We start from the raw sequence: 12,591 nt of genomic DNA on the forward strand, positions 1-12,591 counted from the left end.
GTTTAATGACCCATGCTCCAAACACCAGGCTTTTAAAGAGTGAGGGGTCTTCCGAGCCGGCACAGAGCCTGCACTGCCCAGCACAGTCTCCCACAGTTCTGTATATGCCACCTGGGCTCCATGGTGTCACAGGGAAATGGGAGCTGGGGATGCTGTGCACCCACCCAGACATGGGTCCCCCAGCAGAGGCACAGGTCCCCAGCAGCATGGGCCCCCTCATGTGTATCTGGGTTTCCCTGTGTCTGCCAGACTGGGGCACACAAGGCTTTTGGGGGGGTCACTTGGGCACCCAGGGCAGTGGGAAGGGTGTTCTGGACACCTTAGGGTTGCCGGGAGAACACTGAGGAAGTCAGGGTGGGCACACTGAGGAGGGAACGGCTGCGAGGAGACCCCGGGCTGTTGGGGGGCACTGGGGGTTTGAGGGCACCCTGGGCACGTAGAGGGGAAAGCGGGCGCTGTTGGTGAGCACGCTGGGGCTGGGGGTGGCACAAGGCCTTCGCGGGGGCTCTCTGGCCTGTCGGGAAAGCAGCACGGGGATCGCCGGGCTGTGCCCCAGGCCGTCCCGACACCGGGAGCGGGGGGGGCCGTACGGGCGCTCCCGGCTGCCATTTCACCGCCCCGTCCCTCCATTTTCCCGCGAGCGCGGCGGAGCCGGCCCGGCCCCGGCCCCGCCGCCGCCCCCAGTGTAGCGGCGCGGCCGCCCCGCACCCGCCCAGCCGCGGGGCCGCCTCCGGCATGCGGAGCTGCAAGATGGTGCGGGTGGCCAGCGTGCTGGGGCTCGTCATGCTCAGCGTGGCGCTGCTCATCCTGTCCCTCATCAGCTACGTCTCGCTCAAGAAGGACAACATCTTCGGGGCGCCCCGCGCCGCCGGCGCCGCCGGGCCCCGCATGTACATGTTCCACGCGGGATTCCGGTGAGGCGCGGCCCGCCGTGGTGGGCCCGGCCGGGCAGCGGCGGGGCCGGGGAGCGGGGCCGGAGGGCGCCGGGAGCGGGGAGGCGGGCGGGGGGCACGGGCACGGCCGCGGCCCGGCGGCGGCGCCGGGCGCTCTCCGTGGTGCTGATGGCGGCGCCCGCGGGGGCGGGCCGGGCACGGCCGGTAACGGGCCGCGGGTCTGTGCGCGCTGCGGGGGCCCGTGGGGTGCGTGGGCTGGCTGCGTGTGGTTTGTGTGTGCGAGGGTGTTGTGTGCTCGCGTGGGCGTCGCTGTGTCTGCGTGGGTGTCTCCATGTGTGCTGTGTGGATGTCTCCATGTGTCTCCATGTGTGTTGGGTGGGTGTCTCCGTGTGTCCCCATGTCTGTGCACGGGTGTCTCCGTGTGTGTGCACGGGTGTCCCCATGTCTGTCCGTGGGTGTCTCCGTGTGTCTCCATGTGTGTGCGTGGGTGTCTCTGTGTCTCCGTGTGTGTGCATGGATGTCTCCATGTGTGTAAGTTGCTGTCTCTGAGTCTCCATGTGTCTCCATGGGTGTGCATGGATGTCTCCATGTGTGTAAGTTGCTGTCTCTGGGTCTCCATGTGTCTCCATGGGTGTGCATGGATGTCTCCATGTGTGTAAGTTGCTGTCTCTGAGTCTCCATGTGTCTCCATGTGTGTGCATGGATGTCTCCATGTGTGTAAGTTGCTGTCTCTGAGTCTCCATGTGTCTCCATGGGTGTGCATGGATGTCTCCATGTGTGTAAGTTGCTGCCTCTGGGTCTCCATGTGTCTCCATGTGTGTGCATGGATGTCTCCATGTGTGTAAGTTGCTGCCTCTGAGTCTCCATGTGTCTCCATGTGTGTGCATGGATGTCTCCATGTGTGTAAGTTGCTGTCTCTGAGTCTCCATGTGTCTCCATGGGTGTGCATGGATGTCTCCATGTGTGTAAGTTGCTGCCTCTGGGTCTCCATGTGTCTCCATGTGTGTGCATGGATGTCTCCATGTGTGTAAGTTGCTGCCTCTGAGTCTCCATGTGTCTCCATGTGTGTGCATGGATGTCTCCATGTGTGTAAGTTGCTGCCTCTGAGTCTCCATGTGTCTCCGTGGGTGTGCATGTTTTGGTGTCTGTGCCCATCTCCAGGTCTCAGTTTGCACTGAAGTTCCTGGACCCCTCGTTCGTCCCCATCACCAATTCCCTGGGCCAAGAGCTGCAGGACAAGCCCTCCAAGTGGGTCTTCAACCGGAGCGCCTTCGCCCACCAGAGGTGAGCAAGCCCCTGGGCACGGCCCCGGCCGTGCTCCTTCCCACCAGCAGTTAAGGGAATGCAGCACTCTGCTGAATACTCTGAGCTCCGAGGAATTTGCCAGCGGCAAGAGAAAAAGGCTGAACCGGAGCTTTTCCCCAGACACTTGCAGCTGTCCCGAAAGACTCGATTATTTCAGAGCAGGATACCAGGCTGCGACACATGTTCTTGTACTAGAACGTGACCCAGTTTCCTGGAGTGCAAGTGGAATTGTCATTACTCCAGGATAAATAGCCGTGGTTTAAGAGTGGAAACACTTTGGCCTGTAACAGCCATGAAAGGCTGTGCTCATGGAGGCCAAAGACACGCAGAGAAACTTCCCAGCTGCTGGCAGTTCTGAGCAAGTGCAGTGCTGCTCCTGCCTCCAGCTCCGCTCCGGCTGCAGGGGCAGGCACAGAGCTTTGTACTCTTTATACATACATCTATTTGCTGATTGCATATATTTAGCATCTCTAGAAAAGAAAAGAAAACCATGTAGCCATTTAAGAGAGCTACTGCCATTTTGGACTGTAATTTTGTCCTGACAAATACCTGCTGATTTAGGGACTGCCTCGTGGCTCTGCTCACATGTGCCACCCTGGGGAGAAGGAATCTGGCTCGGTGACCAGGCAGGATGGAGCTGCTGCACCTCTCACTGCAGGCTTTGGGCTTTTCTCCTCCCTTCAGGCCACTGTCCAAGGACAGCAGGACAAGTAATTCCCTTCCAGTGCTGCCACACGCTGCCCTCAGGAGCCGTGGGCTACAGAGAAAAGGTGGCACTTAGTCCCATCTTTTCCCCAGGACCTCCCAGGCTGTATGACAGTGGCCACTCTCAGTATTGCTCCATCCCTGGCACCAGCAGCTCCATAAGCCTGTTCCTGTGTACCCCTCTGCTGATTTTAGCTGATGCCTCAGGAGCTGCCTTTGCACTTGTCCGTCAGCCAGAACCCATAATTAGGGCACCCAGTGGGACTCCATTAATGTTCAGACATTGGAGGATGTGAGCTGGAGGAATGGTTGTTTGTTTTCCATAAACATAAGTAAATAAAGTCCTATTCAGTTTCTAATTTTATGCCCTGCAAGGGAAATTCCCAAGCAGGATTGGTTTTGTTTGCTTTGTAAGTATCCCTAATAACCTTCCTAAAAGTGCTGCTGTGCTTGCCCAAATATGAATTAAGGAACTATATTTGCATAGATGGAGACAGCGACTGCCGCTTGGTTTTGTGATTGGAAGCTTGTTAATGAAAATATAAATATATATATATATATATATAAATATATAAATTGTCTCCTGTTAATTCAGTAGATATCCTGAGCTTGTTTCACATGCCTTGTGGCTGCATCAGGAATGAAAGGCACACAGAGCCCCAGCAGAAAGCTGTCCTCACCCTGTGTCACAGCCCAGACAGGCTGGTGCAGTGCACACCCCACAGCCGGATGACTGTGGGGGGTGTAATGGGAGATGCACCCCTTGTCCTAAGCAGCCAATCCCATCTTTTAATCCTGACACTATTCCAAGAGGCACAGGCACAGCCTGAGCTGGCATCTGCAGGGACCAGCTGGTAAATCCAAGTGGAGCTCTAGGTGAGGAGCCAGCTCCCTCATTCCCATCTATTTATATTGATTTAAAAGCCATTGCACCATGTTGCTCAGGAAACTACTTCAGTACACTTTAAATTAAAAAAAGGAAAAATATAAGTCTAGGCAGAAAACAAATCCACTGCACAAAAAAAAAAGGGGAGTTAGAACTCCATGTTTTCTGTTATTTTGCTCCTGTTTTAGGCAAGAAATCCTTCAGCATGTCGACGTCATCAAAAACTTTTCTCTGACCAAGAGCAGCGTTCGGATCGGGCAGCTGATGCACTACGATTATTCCAGCCATAAGTATGTTTTTTCCATCAGCAACAACTTCAGGTCTCTGCTTCCTGACGTGTCTCCCATCCTGAACAAGCACTACAACATCTGCGCCGTGGTCGGCAACAGCGGGATCCTGACTGGGAGCCAGTGTGGGCAGGAAATCGATAAATCGGATTTTGTCTTTCGGTGCAATTTTGCTCCAACCGAGGCTTTCCAGAAAGATGTTGGAAGGAAGACCAACCTCACCACCTTCAACCCCAGCATCCTGGAGAAGTATTACAACAACCTCTTGACCATTCAGGATCGCAACAACTTCTTTTTAAGTTTGAAAAAGCTCGATGGGGCCATTCTTTGGATCCCCGCCTTTTTCTTCCACACATCAGCGACAGTCACGAGAACACTGGTGGATTTCTTTGTTGAGCACAGAGGGCAGCTAAAGGTCCAGCTGGCTTGGCCAGGAAATATCATGCAGCACGTTAACAGGTGGGTGGGCTTGCCCTGCATTTAGGTGGCCATATACATCTCTTTGTACAAATACATCTCTTAACTGATTTTTTCCCTCATGCCTGATGTAGGAGGCACAGTCTGGCTAGTCAGGACCCCTTGTTGTGGTTGCTTCAGAGCAGCTTTCAGTTATTTCTGGGCAGATTGATTCTGACTCACCATCTTGTGTTCCCAGGTACTGGCGGAACAAGCACCTGTCCCCGAAGAGGCTGAGCACAGGTATCCTCATGTACACCCTGGCGTCGGCCATATGTGACGAGATCCACCTGTACGGATTCTGGCCCTTCGGCTTTGACCCCAACACGCGGGAGGATCTCCCGTACCACTACTATGACAAGAAGGGAACCAAGTTCACCACCAAGTGGCAGGAGTCCCACCAGCTGCCTGCAGAGTTCCAGCTGCTCTACAGGATGCACGGTGAAGGACTGGCCAAACTCACCTTGTCGCATTGTGCCTAAGAACCTAAAGCTTGAAGTGCCAAACAATTGTCTAAAAAAGTGCCCAAAACCAAATTAAACATTCTTCAGATAGGATTCTAAAAAGGCAACAAACCCACCCTAGAATCTTTTCCATAATTTAAAGATGCTTTTTAGCTACTGCTCATCCAAGGGTTTCAGCATATTTAGCAGTGCAGAAGCTTTTATCATGTTCTGTGGATGCGATTTGTGCAGCTGCAAAGTTGAAACGTTTTGCATTTCTAGATAAGCCACTCAGTATGTTTTAATATCTGTCCATATTTTAGCATTCTACTAAATACCCTAAATAATTTTATTGTTCCTTCCCATTAGAGCTAGAAATGCTACTTTTAAAGGTTTTGCTTCTTTTGTATCTGTTGCTCTCAATAGCGCAGCGTTGCCGTGGCCGATGGAGGAAGCCACTCGGAATTGCAGCGCATCGTCACACGCAAGTTCCTCAGTGTGGATCCTGATTTCCACCGCTTGGGTATTTTCGTATTTACTGAATTTTACATTTTTTAAAGAATAACAAGGAGAAGGTCACAAAGTGGCTCATACCTTAGCTAGGTGTTTATATCACTCTTGGAATACTTCAATGTTTTAATTCCTTTCAGGACAGATACTAGTCCAGACTAGACAGATGGAGGCATGTTCGTTCCAGTCCATCTGATACTATTCTATCATTTGATTTTAAAGTTGAACCACCACAATACATGGAATTAGGCTTCTCTGAAGACATATTTGAGGAGAAAAGCCCCAAACCCCATCCCTCTGCTTGGGCAGGGACTGGCAGGATGGGCAGAAACAGAAGCCAGGTGCTGGGATTTTTAAAAGCAGTTTTTGTAGGGAAATGAGCAGAGCTGGAGTGCAGGGAAGAGGAAATGCCATGACCAAATTTCCCCATTTATGTTCTCTTACTCACCAGTCAGATGGCTGGAGTAGTGTCCCCATTTTCCCATCACCAACAGCACTCCAAGGCAGACAGGGCAGATGCTTCTTCGGCACCACAGGATGTCCAACTGTTTGGGGACAGGACAAACAATAGGGTCACTTATAGTTGGGAAGTGCTGGCCATTATGTCTCAGGATAAAGGAGCCTGGGAAATAACTGGGTTTCTTATGAGTACGCTGGCAGGTATTTAACCATTTTTTACTGATCTGCCTGAGAACTGACCCCACCATGAAAGAAGATAAAAAATCCAGTATTTAAAATGGCACAGGTTAATTTTTCTTAGCTTCTTTACCTGTGATCAGACATAGCAGATGAGGAAGGGGACCTCCTGCACAACACTCAAGCTGAGCAGCCCAGGCATGTCCTGGTGCCCACTGTGGCACTGTAGCTTGGCTGGCCCCCCATGCCCCTGGGTGGAGAAGGAGCTGGTGGCTTTCTCCTTGATTTGAATTATCCCACATTTCCCAGCTTTGCTTTTCCAAAGGCTGTTTAGGGCTGTGATGGGGCTCGGATAACCCTGCCGCTGCCCCAGGCACTGCTCCTGGGGCTCTGGCCAGGCCTGCTCTCCTCACACTTGTTCAGCAGGGTCCAGCTCGAGTGCCTGTGCTCATGGAGTCACAGTGGTGCACGGCGATGTCCCCGTGCCATGTCCCCAGGCGAGGGCTGAGTCCCCCCAGTGGCAGCAAGGGCTGTGGGATCACAGCCTCTGGCAGCTGTGGGGCTGGCAGCAGCTGGGCAGCGCCAGTCCCAACAAAGCCTGCAGGGACCCTTCTCCACGTGCTGGAGCACACGGACTGTTTAGCCCCAAACTAGAAATTGCACAGAGAAAGAAGAGCTCTGCACTGGTCGCTAATGAAGTGCAGGAATGAATCATTTCTGATATTGTTTCCTATGGAGTTGTACAGCAGCTGTGCTGGTCAGTGGGGTCCATGGTAAAGCAGTGCCCAGTAACCCTAATCCTAATGGCAAAGAGTCCACCAGGGCAGAAGGGTTACCCCGAAACCCCAGGTGACCCTTCTTGGCTTGTCTGAATATTGCCAGATATTTTTATCAAGAGCATTTTAACAACTTCCCATGGGAACCCATCATTTCTCATCAGCAAATTAAAGAAATGAGAACTATTATCATTATATTGGCATGAAAGCAGGGAGCAGTGTGCTCCATAGAGTTTCTGGAACCTCCCATGGTCCTGGAGAGGGGCACAACCCCCTGCCAGTCCTGGGCACAGCCCTGGCATCACCACCAGAACTTTCCAAAAGCACAAAGAGGCACCAAATGCAGAGAAGGAAGCACAAAACTGACTGCAAATATTTGGAAATGGGAATACAGAAAAATTATTGACAGAACGCCATATTACATCATTGATTTTGAAGCAAAACTCCCCATCGATGCTCCAGACCCACACTGAACATTTCAGAATCATTGATTTTAATGGGAGTTCTGCCCCGTGATCGATGGCACAGCACAGCCCAAAGTAAATTGCTTCTTAGTATCAATATTCTTTTGCCCAAGCTCATGCAAGGTGGAAAACCATCTCAAAGTGCACAGCTTTTGTTTTGCCAGGTGGGGTCTGAGGAAGAGGTGAGGATGGCAGGGGATGGAGAAGACAGTGGCTGAGGAGGAGAGGCTCTTTGGGGCTGCCACTCTCCAGCAGAAATGCCTTTGCATTAATAAGCAAGTATCTTTATTATTTATTTAATTGTTATTTACAAGGTGCGGGGGGGGCTGCCTTCCCCTCTCCAGCTCTTTTGCCAACAGGATGGGTGCCAAGGTGCTGGGGGTGTACATAGGATTGGGAATACATGTTTCTTCTTTTCTACATCTTGGGTCTCCATTTTTGTTGCTTGCATCTCTTTGGTGAATGGTAGCAAGGCATGTGAAAACAGGCATTTGGCTACCAGGTTTAATTGTAAGACTAAGCCAAAAAGCAAGAGTTTGTGAAACAGAACTAACTGTGAATGGAGGCTGCAAAAACAGGGCAAATAGGAAAAAACAGGTTTTCTGTAAATGAATGTGTCTTTATTTCAATGGCTCTACAATTCAATGCCTGATGGAGTTGTTTTCGATAAAAAAAACATTAAAAAAAAGAAAAGAAAAAATGTCATAATTGTAATAAAGGTTTCATTAGTAAGGGCCATACTAAAAGCATTGTTTATTTTTCAATGGCTGATGTTCATAAAGGGCCAGGGCACCTCTCAGGTGAGCGGTGGGAAGGACGCTGCAAGCGGAGCTGCTCCAGCCTCATGACCACGGAGAGCCTCAGGAGCCAGCCTGGGGGCCAGGAGCAGGCAGAGTGTGCCCCCAGCCCGGGCCCGGGCAGCGTGTGTCCCCAGCCCGGGTCTGGGCAGCGTGTGTCCCCAGCCCGGGCCCGGGCAGCGTGTGTCCCCAGCCCGGGAGCGGGCAGAGTGTGTCCCCAGCCCGGGAGCGGGCAGAGTGTGTCCCCAGCCCGGGCAGCGTGTGTCCCCAGCCCGGGCCCGGGCAGCGTGTGTCCCCGGGTCTGGGCAGCGTGTGTCCCCAGCCCGGGAGCAGGCAGCGTGTGTCCCCAGGTCTGGGCAGCGTGTGTCCCCGGGTCTGGGCAGCGTGTGTCCCCAGCCCGGGCCCGGGCAGCGTGTGTCCCCAGCCCGGGAGCGGGCAGAGTGTGTCCCCAGCCCGGGTCTGGGCAGCGTGTGTCCCCAGCCCGGGCCCGGGCAGCGTGTGTCCCCAGCCCAGGCCCGGGCAGAGTGTGTCCCCGGGTCTGGGCAGCGTGTGCCCCCAGCCCGGGAGCGGGCAGAGTGTGTCCCCAGCCCGGGTCTGGGCAGCGTGTGTCCCTGGGTCTGGGCAGCGTGTGCCCCCAGCCCGGGAGCGGGCAGAGTGTGTCCCCAGCCCGGGTCTGGGCAGCGTGTGCCCCCAGCCCGGGAGCGGCCAGCGTGTGCCCCCAGCCCGGGAGCGGGCAGCGTGTGTCCCCAGCCCGGGCCCGGGCAGCGTGTGTCCCCAGCCCGGGCCCGGGCAGCGTGTGTCCCCGGGTCTGGGCAGCGTGTGTCCCCAGCCCGGGGCTGGAGTGTGCCTGCACAGCACTTTTGCTCCTCTCTGTGACTGTGCTGCGTTGCCGTTGTGAGCATCGAGGCTCGGGAGCTCTCAGTGTGATCCTGTGGTGTGATGTGCCTGCAGCATTGACTCATGTGCCATAACCTGATATTGAATGCATTGTTTTTAAATAAAATGGTTTCTTGTGCACTGGGAGTCTGTAAAACTCCACTGCCTCTGCTTCTTCCTTGTTATTATTTCCCGAACTGCTCAGGGCCACTGATAGGTTTTACTGGAAAACTTCACCAGAGGAGTTGCCAAAAGTGTTGCTTAATGCTCCCTATATTTCATTACTCAGTGCAACAACCTTGGTGTGATGGATCAAATTCTGCGCTCCTGTAAAATATGTGAAGATGAAAAGTGTGGAATGTGGGCACAGATTGGCTCAGGGTATTTGCTCATTAAGGTGAATTACATCCCCGGGAACATCTTACAGCCCACTGCTGTTACTTGTTGCAGGCGACCTGCTGCCTGCTCCAGCACTGCAGTGTCCTCAGTGGCTCCTGGCAGGAATTCTGCTGTGTGTTTTTAGGAGTTAACATGAACTCCCAGGAGCAGAGCCATGCCAGATCCTCTGTCTGTGTTTGTGTGTTTCTCGCCACTAATACCCACTACAGCTCACATATTTATCCCTGAGACCATCCTGGCAGAGAGGCAGGGATTTATAATCCTGTAACCCAGTTTGGGGATGGAGATGGGATAGGAAAAACCCTTTCCTTCCTCTTGCACTGGTAAATGTGAGGAAGGCTCTGCTGGCCATTAGTGCTGGGGCTGGAGGGTGCCAATGACCAGTGTGGGTTGAACCCCCCCACTCCATGTCCAGCTCTGCCTCCATCCCTGGAAAGGGGTCCTGAGGGGATGAAGCTGCTCCCTCTGAACGGGCCTGTGACAGCAGTTTCAAATGACAAAGAAAACACTTGCAATGTTTGTTTAAAAGCAGGTGAAAACTACATCTGCAGGCCCTGGCCAGCTGATGACAGCTTCTTTAGAGGAGAAGTCCCTGTGCCTGTGACACTGAGGTGTCACCCTGGAGTCACCCTTTCCTGCATGATTTGGGTCAGGTGCCAGGCGTGGGTGCTGCAGGACACTACAGAGACAAACCCCAGAGAACAAAAGATGAGAGGAATTACATTTCCTATTCCCAGGAGAGTCACAGCCCAAACCAGGAGGATACTGGACAAGAAAGCTCAGCCAGGCCGGGTCAACCCCCTAGTTTGTCCCACCCTGCCATCCCTGGACACCCCACTGCTGCCTCTTTGTGGGGAGCAAGGGCACCTGGTTGTGGTGCGGGGAGGCCCCGCTGCAGGCAGAAGAAGGAAAGCTAACAAAGAAACCCCCTCCTCCCTCCCCCAAGAGCAAGGGAAAGCCTCTGGCAAAGGCAGCCATGCAGGCAGGGAACGCTGTCCCGCTGGGCAGCCCAAGCTCGCTGGGCTGGAAACAGCAGCAGCAGCCTCCTGGCTTCCCAGCACTGCTCCTGCCCACTGTGCCCAGCTGCCAGCTCAGCTGCACCTTGTCCTGCCTGGGTGACAAAGGACACCCAGCACCCTCCTGCCTCTGAGGGCAGGCACAGCCCCATCAGATTGGACCTTCGGGTACAACTGACCATGCATGGATATTTACACCTCGATTCCCAGGAAGATTTTAATGCAAATTTGGAAAGACACCAGAATTAGACACTACAGTGTGTAACAAAATATCGTCAGAGCATGCAGCCCTCAGGTGCAGGTTTGGAAAGAAAAAGTCAAAGGCCTGATAATGTGTTGGAGAAGGAAAAGGCAAGGCAAGAGGAAAAGAGAGGAAAAGGGAGGACACAGACACCAGCACATCTGCTGCACCAGATTCCCATCAGGATCTGCCCACCCACCCTCCTCCCGCCTGCCCACAGAGGAACCTCCATCTCAGGAGCGCTGCACTCGCCTCTTTTCTCCCCAAATCAAGTGCAACTTTTGCCTTCCTTTAGGAAGGACAAAAAGATTTCACGCATAAGTTGCCCTGAACAAAGGCACCTCACGCCAGGGCTTTTTTTTCTGTCTTCCTTTCTTTTTCCTTCACCACAAGCTGGCAGAGGGAGGAGTAGCTGGGGCTGGGGGAACTCCGCTTTATACCCGCCTGATTAGTGCCAAAAAGCAGCTCAGAAAACACCGTGAGCTCCAGAGACACTGTGATGGCAACGTGGAAAGAAATGGATCATTATCCATTGGGATCCAGTCTGTAGGGTAACTGGGTGCTGCCATACACAACCTGTTTGCAAGGAGATACCAGGTGCACTGGAGAGTGGTATAATCGAGAGTACAAAAGGTGACATTTCTCCCCATTTCCCTCTTTTAGTTACTGGAAAGACCCAGTGGAGGTGGGACTTTCACAAATACAGAGACAGTTATCAGGGACGAGCTAAGGATGACACAAAACTCAAGGACACGGCTGCTGGTACTGCTACGGATTAAAGGAGCGGGGAGAAGTAGTGAACTACACAGCAGCAGACACAGCCCGACCCAGAGCCCTGGCACGGGTGCCCTGCACGGGCTGTGCCATAGCAGGCAAGTCGCCACTTGCCAGCTCCATGCCAGGGTTTGCTGCCCCTGGGGCCCTGAGCCCACTGGGGCCCTGAGCCCACTGGAGCCCTGAGCCCACTGGAGCCCTGAGCCCACTGGGGCCCTGAGCCCACTGGGCCCTGAGCCCACTGGGGCCTGAGCCCACTGGAGCCCTGAGCCCACTGGAGCCCTGAGCCCACTGGGGCCCTGAGCCCACTGGGGCCCTGAGCCCACTGGGGCCCTGAGCCCACTGGGGCCCTGCCCGCCTCTCCTCGGCCGCTCTCCCGTCCCTGTCCGCTCCCATCCGCCCTGCCCTGCCCGCTGAGCCGCGGTGCCAGCCCCACCCGTGTGCCCTGCGGGGCTGAGGGGCGGCCCGGGGAACCGGCCCTTGCCTGGGGAGAGGGGAGAACGCCGGTGCGCGTGTGGCCCGGGGAGCAGGCCCCACAGCCACGGGGTGGCACGGACGGCGGGCTCCCGGGACTCACCACCCGCCCCCGGGAGAGGAACATCCCTCACGCCTTATTAACGAGCCCCAGTTCGCCGCATTAGGGCAACCAACAACCAACAGCACAGATCAGCGCTGTACCTCGGTTTGCAGCAGTGAACAAGGAAGGCAGCAGGGCCGGCTGTGTGCAGCGGGGCCCAGGGAGCCGTCGGCTGCGGGACCGGGGGTTGCGGAGCCGCCTGCCGAGAGGATCCGCATCCAGCACGGCGGATCTCCGTGGCGGCGGCACGGGAGGAGCCCCGGCCGCTGCCGAGGCCGGCTCCGGGCCGATCCCGGGGCGCTCCCGGCGGCCCCTCACGCCACAAAGGCGGCGGAACCTTTAACGGCCCCGCCGTCCCCTCACGTCCCCTCACGTCCCCTCACGGAGGCCACGCCCCCCGGCCCTCAGCCCGCCCATTTTCCGCGCGCTCGCCTTTCCCGCCCTTCCCACCGCCCTCACGCCCTCACGGCCGCCCGCCAGCGGCGTAAGCTCGGCCCCGCGGGCGCGGCCGGGGCGGGGCGGCCCCGGACAGCTCCCGCCGCCCGCAGAC

General features: G+C 55.1%; 1 protein-coding gene and 1 long non-coding RNA gene across 2 annotated transcripts; one reads left to right on the plus strand and one right to left on the minus strand.

Annotated features, from left to right (window-relative positions):
- Nucleotides 1-656: 656 nt before the first annotated feature.
- On the plus strand, nucleotides 657-5,063 carry LOC146763234 (alpha-N-acetylneuraminate alpha-2,8-sialyltransferase ST8SIA3). Its single transcript, XM_085571430.1, has 4 exons — nucleotides 657-914; nucleotides 2,055-2,177; nucleotides 3,978-4,535; nucleotides 4,732-5,063. Exons 1-4 carry the CDS (start codon nucleotides 736-738, stop codon nucleotides 5,012-5,014), a joined length of 1,143 nt encoding a protein of 380 aa, XP_085427556.1. The 5' UTR covers nucleotides 657-735; the 3' UTR covers nucleotides 5,015-5,063.
- A 223-nt stretch (nucleotides 5,064-5,286) lies between these two features.
- LOC146763235 (uncharacterized) lies at nucleotides 5,287-12,544 on the minus strand. Its single transcript, XR_014952686.1, has 2 exons — nucleotides 12,143-12,544; nucleotides 5,287-6,030 (listed from the first exon to the last, which is right to left on the minus strand). It is a non-coding gene; the product is annotated as an uncharacterized LOC146763235 (long non-coding RNA).
- Between the last annotated feature and the right edge of the window lie 47 nt (nucleotides 12,545-12,591).

This window comes from Lonchura striata, chromosome W (assembly GCF_050655825.1).
Source record: "Lonchura striata isolate lonStrDom1 chromosome W, ASM5065582v1, whole genome shotgun sequence".
NCBI lineage: Eukaryota > Metazoa > Chordata > Aves > Passeriformes > Estrildidae > Lonchura > Lonchura striata.

Bases quoted from the DNA above. Each gene is read 5' to 3' on its own strand.
- LOC146763234 (XM_085571430.1), top strand. From the start codon at position 736: ATGCGGAGCTGCAAGATGGTGCGGGTGGCCAGCGTGCTGGGGCTCGTC. The intron at 915-2,054 runs GTGAGGCGCGGC...GCCCATCTCCAG, and splicing joins ATGTTCCACGCGGGATTCCG to GTCTCAGTTTGCACTGAAGT. The intron at 2,178-3,977 runs GTGAGCAAGCCC...CTCCTGTTTTAG, and splicing joins AGCGCCTTCGCCCACCAGAG to GCAAGAAATCCTTCAGCATG.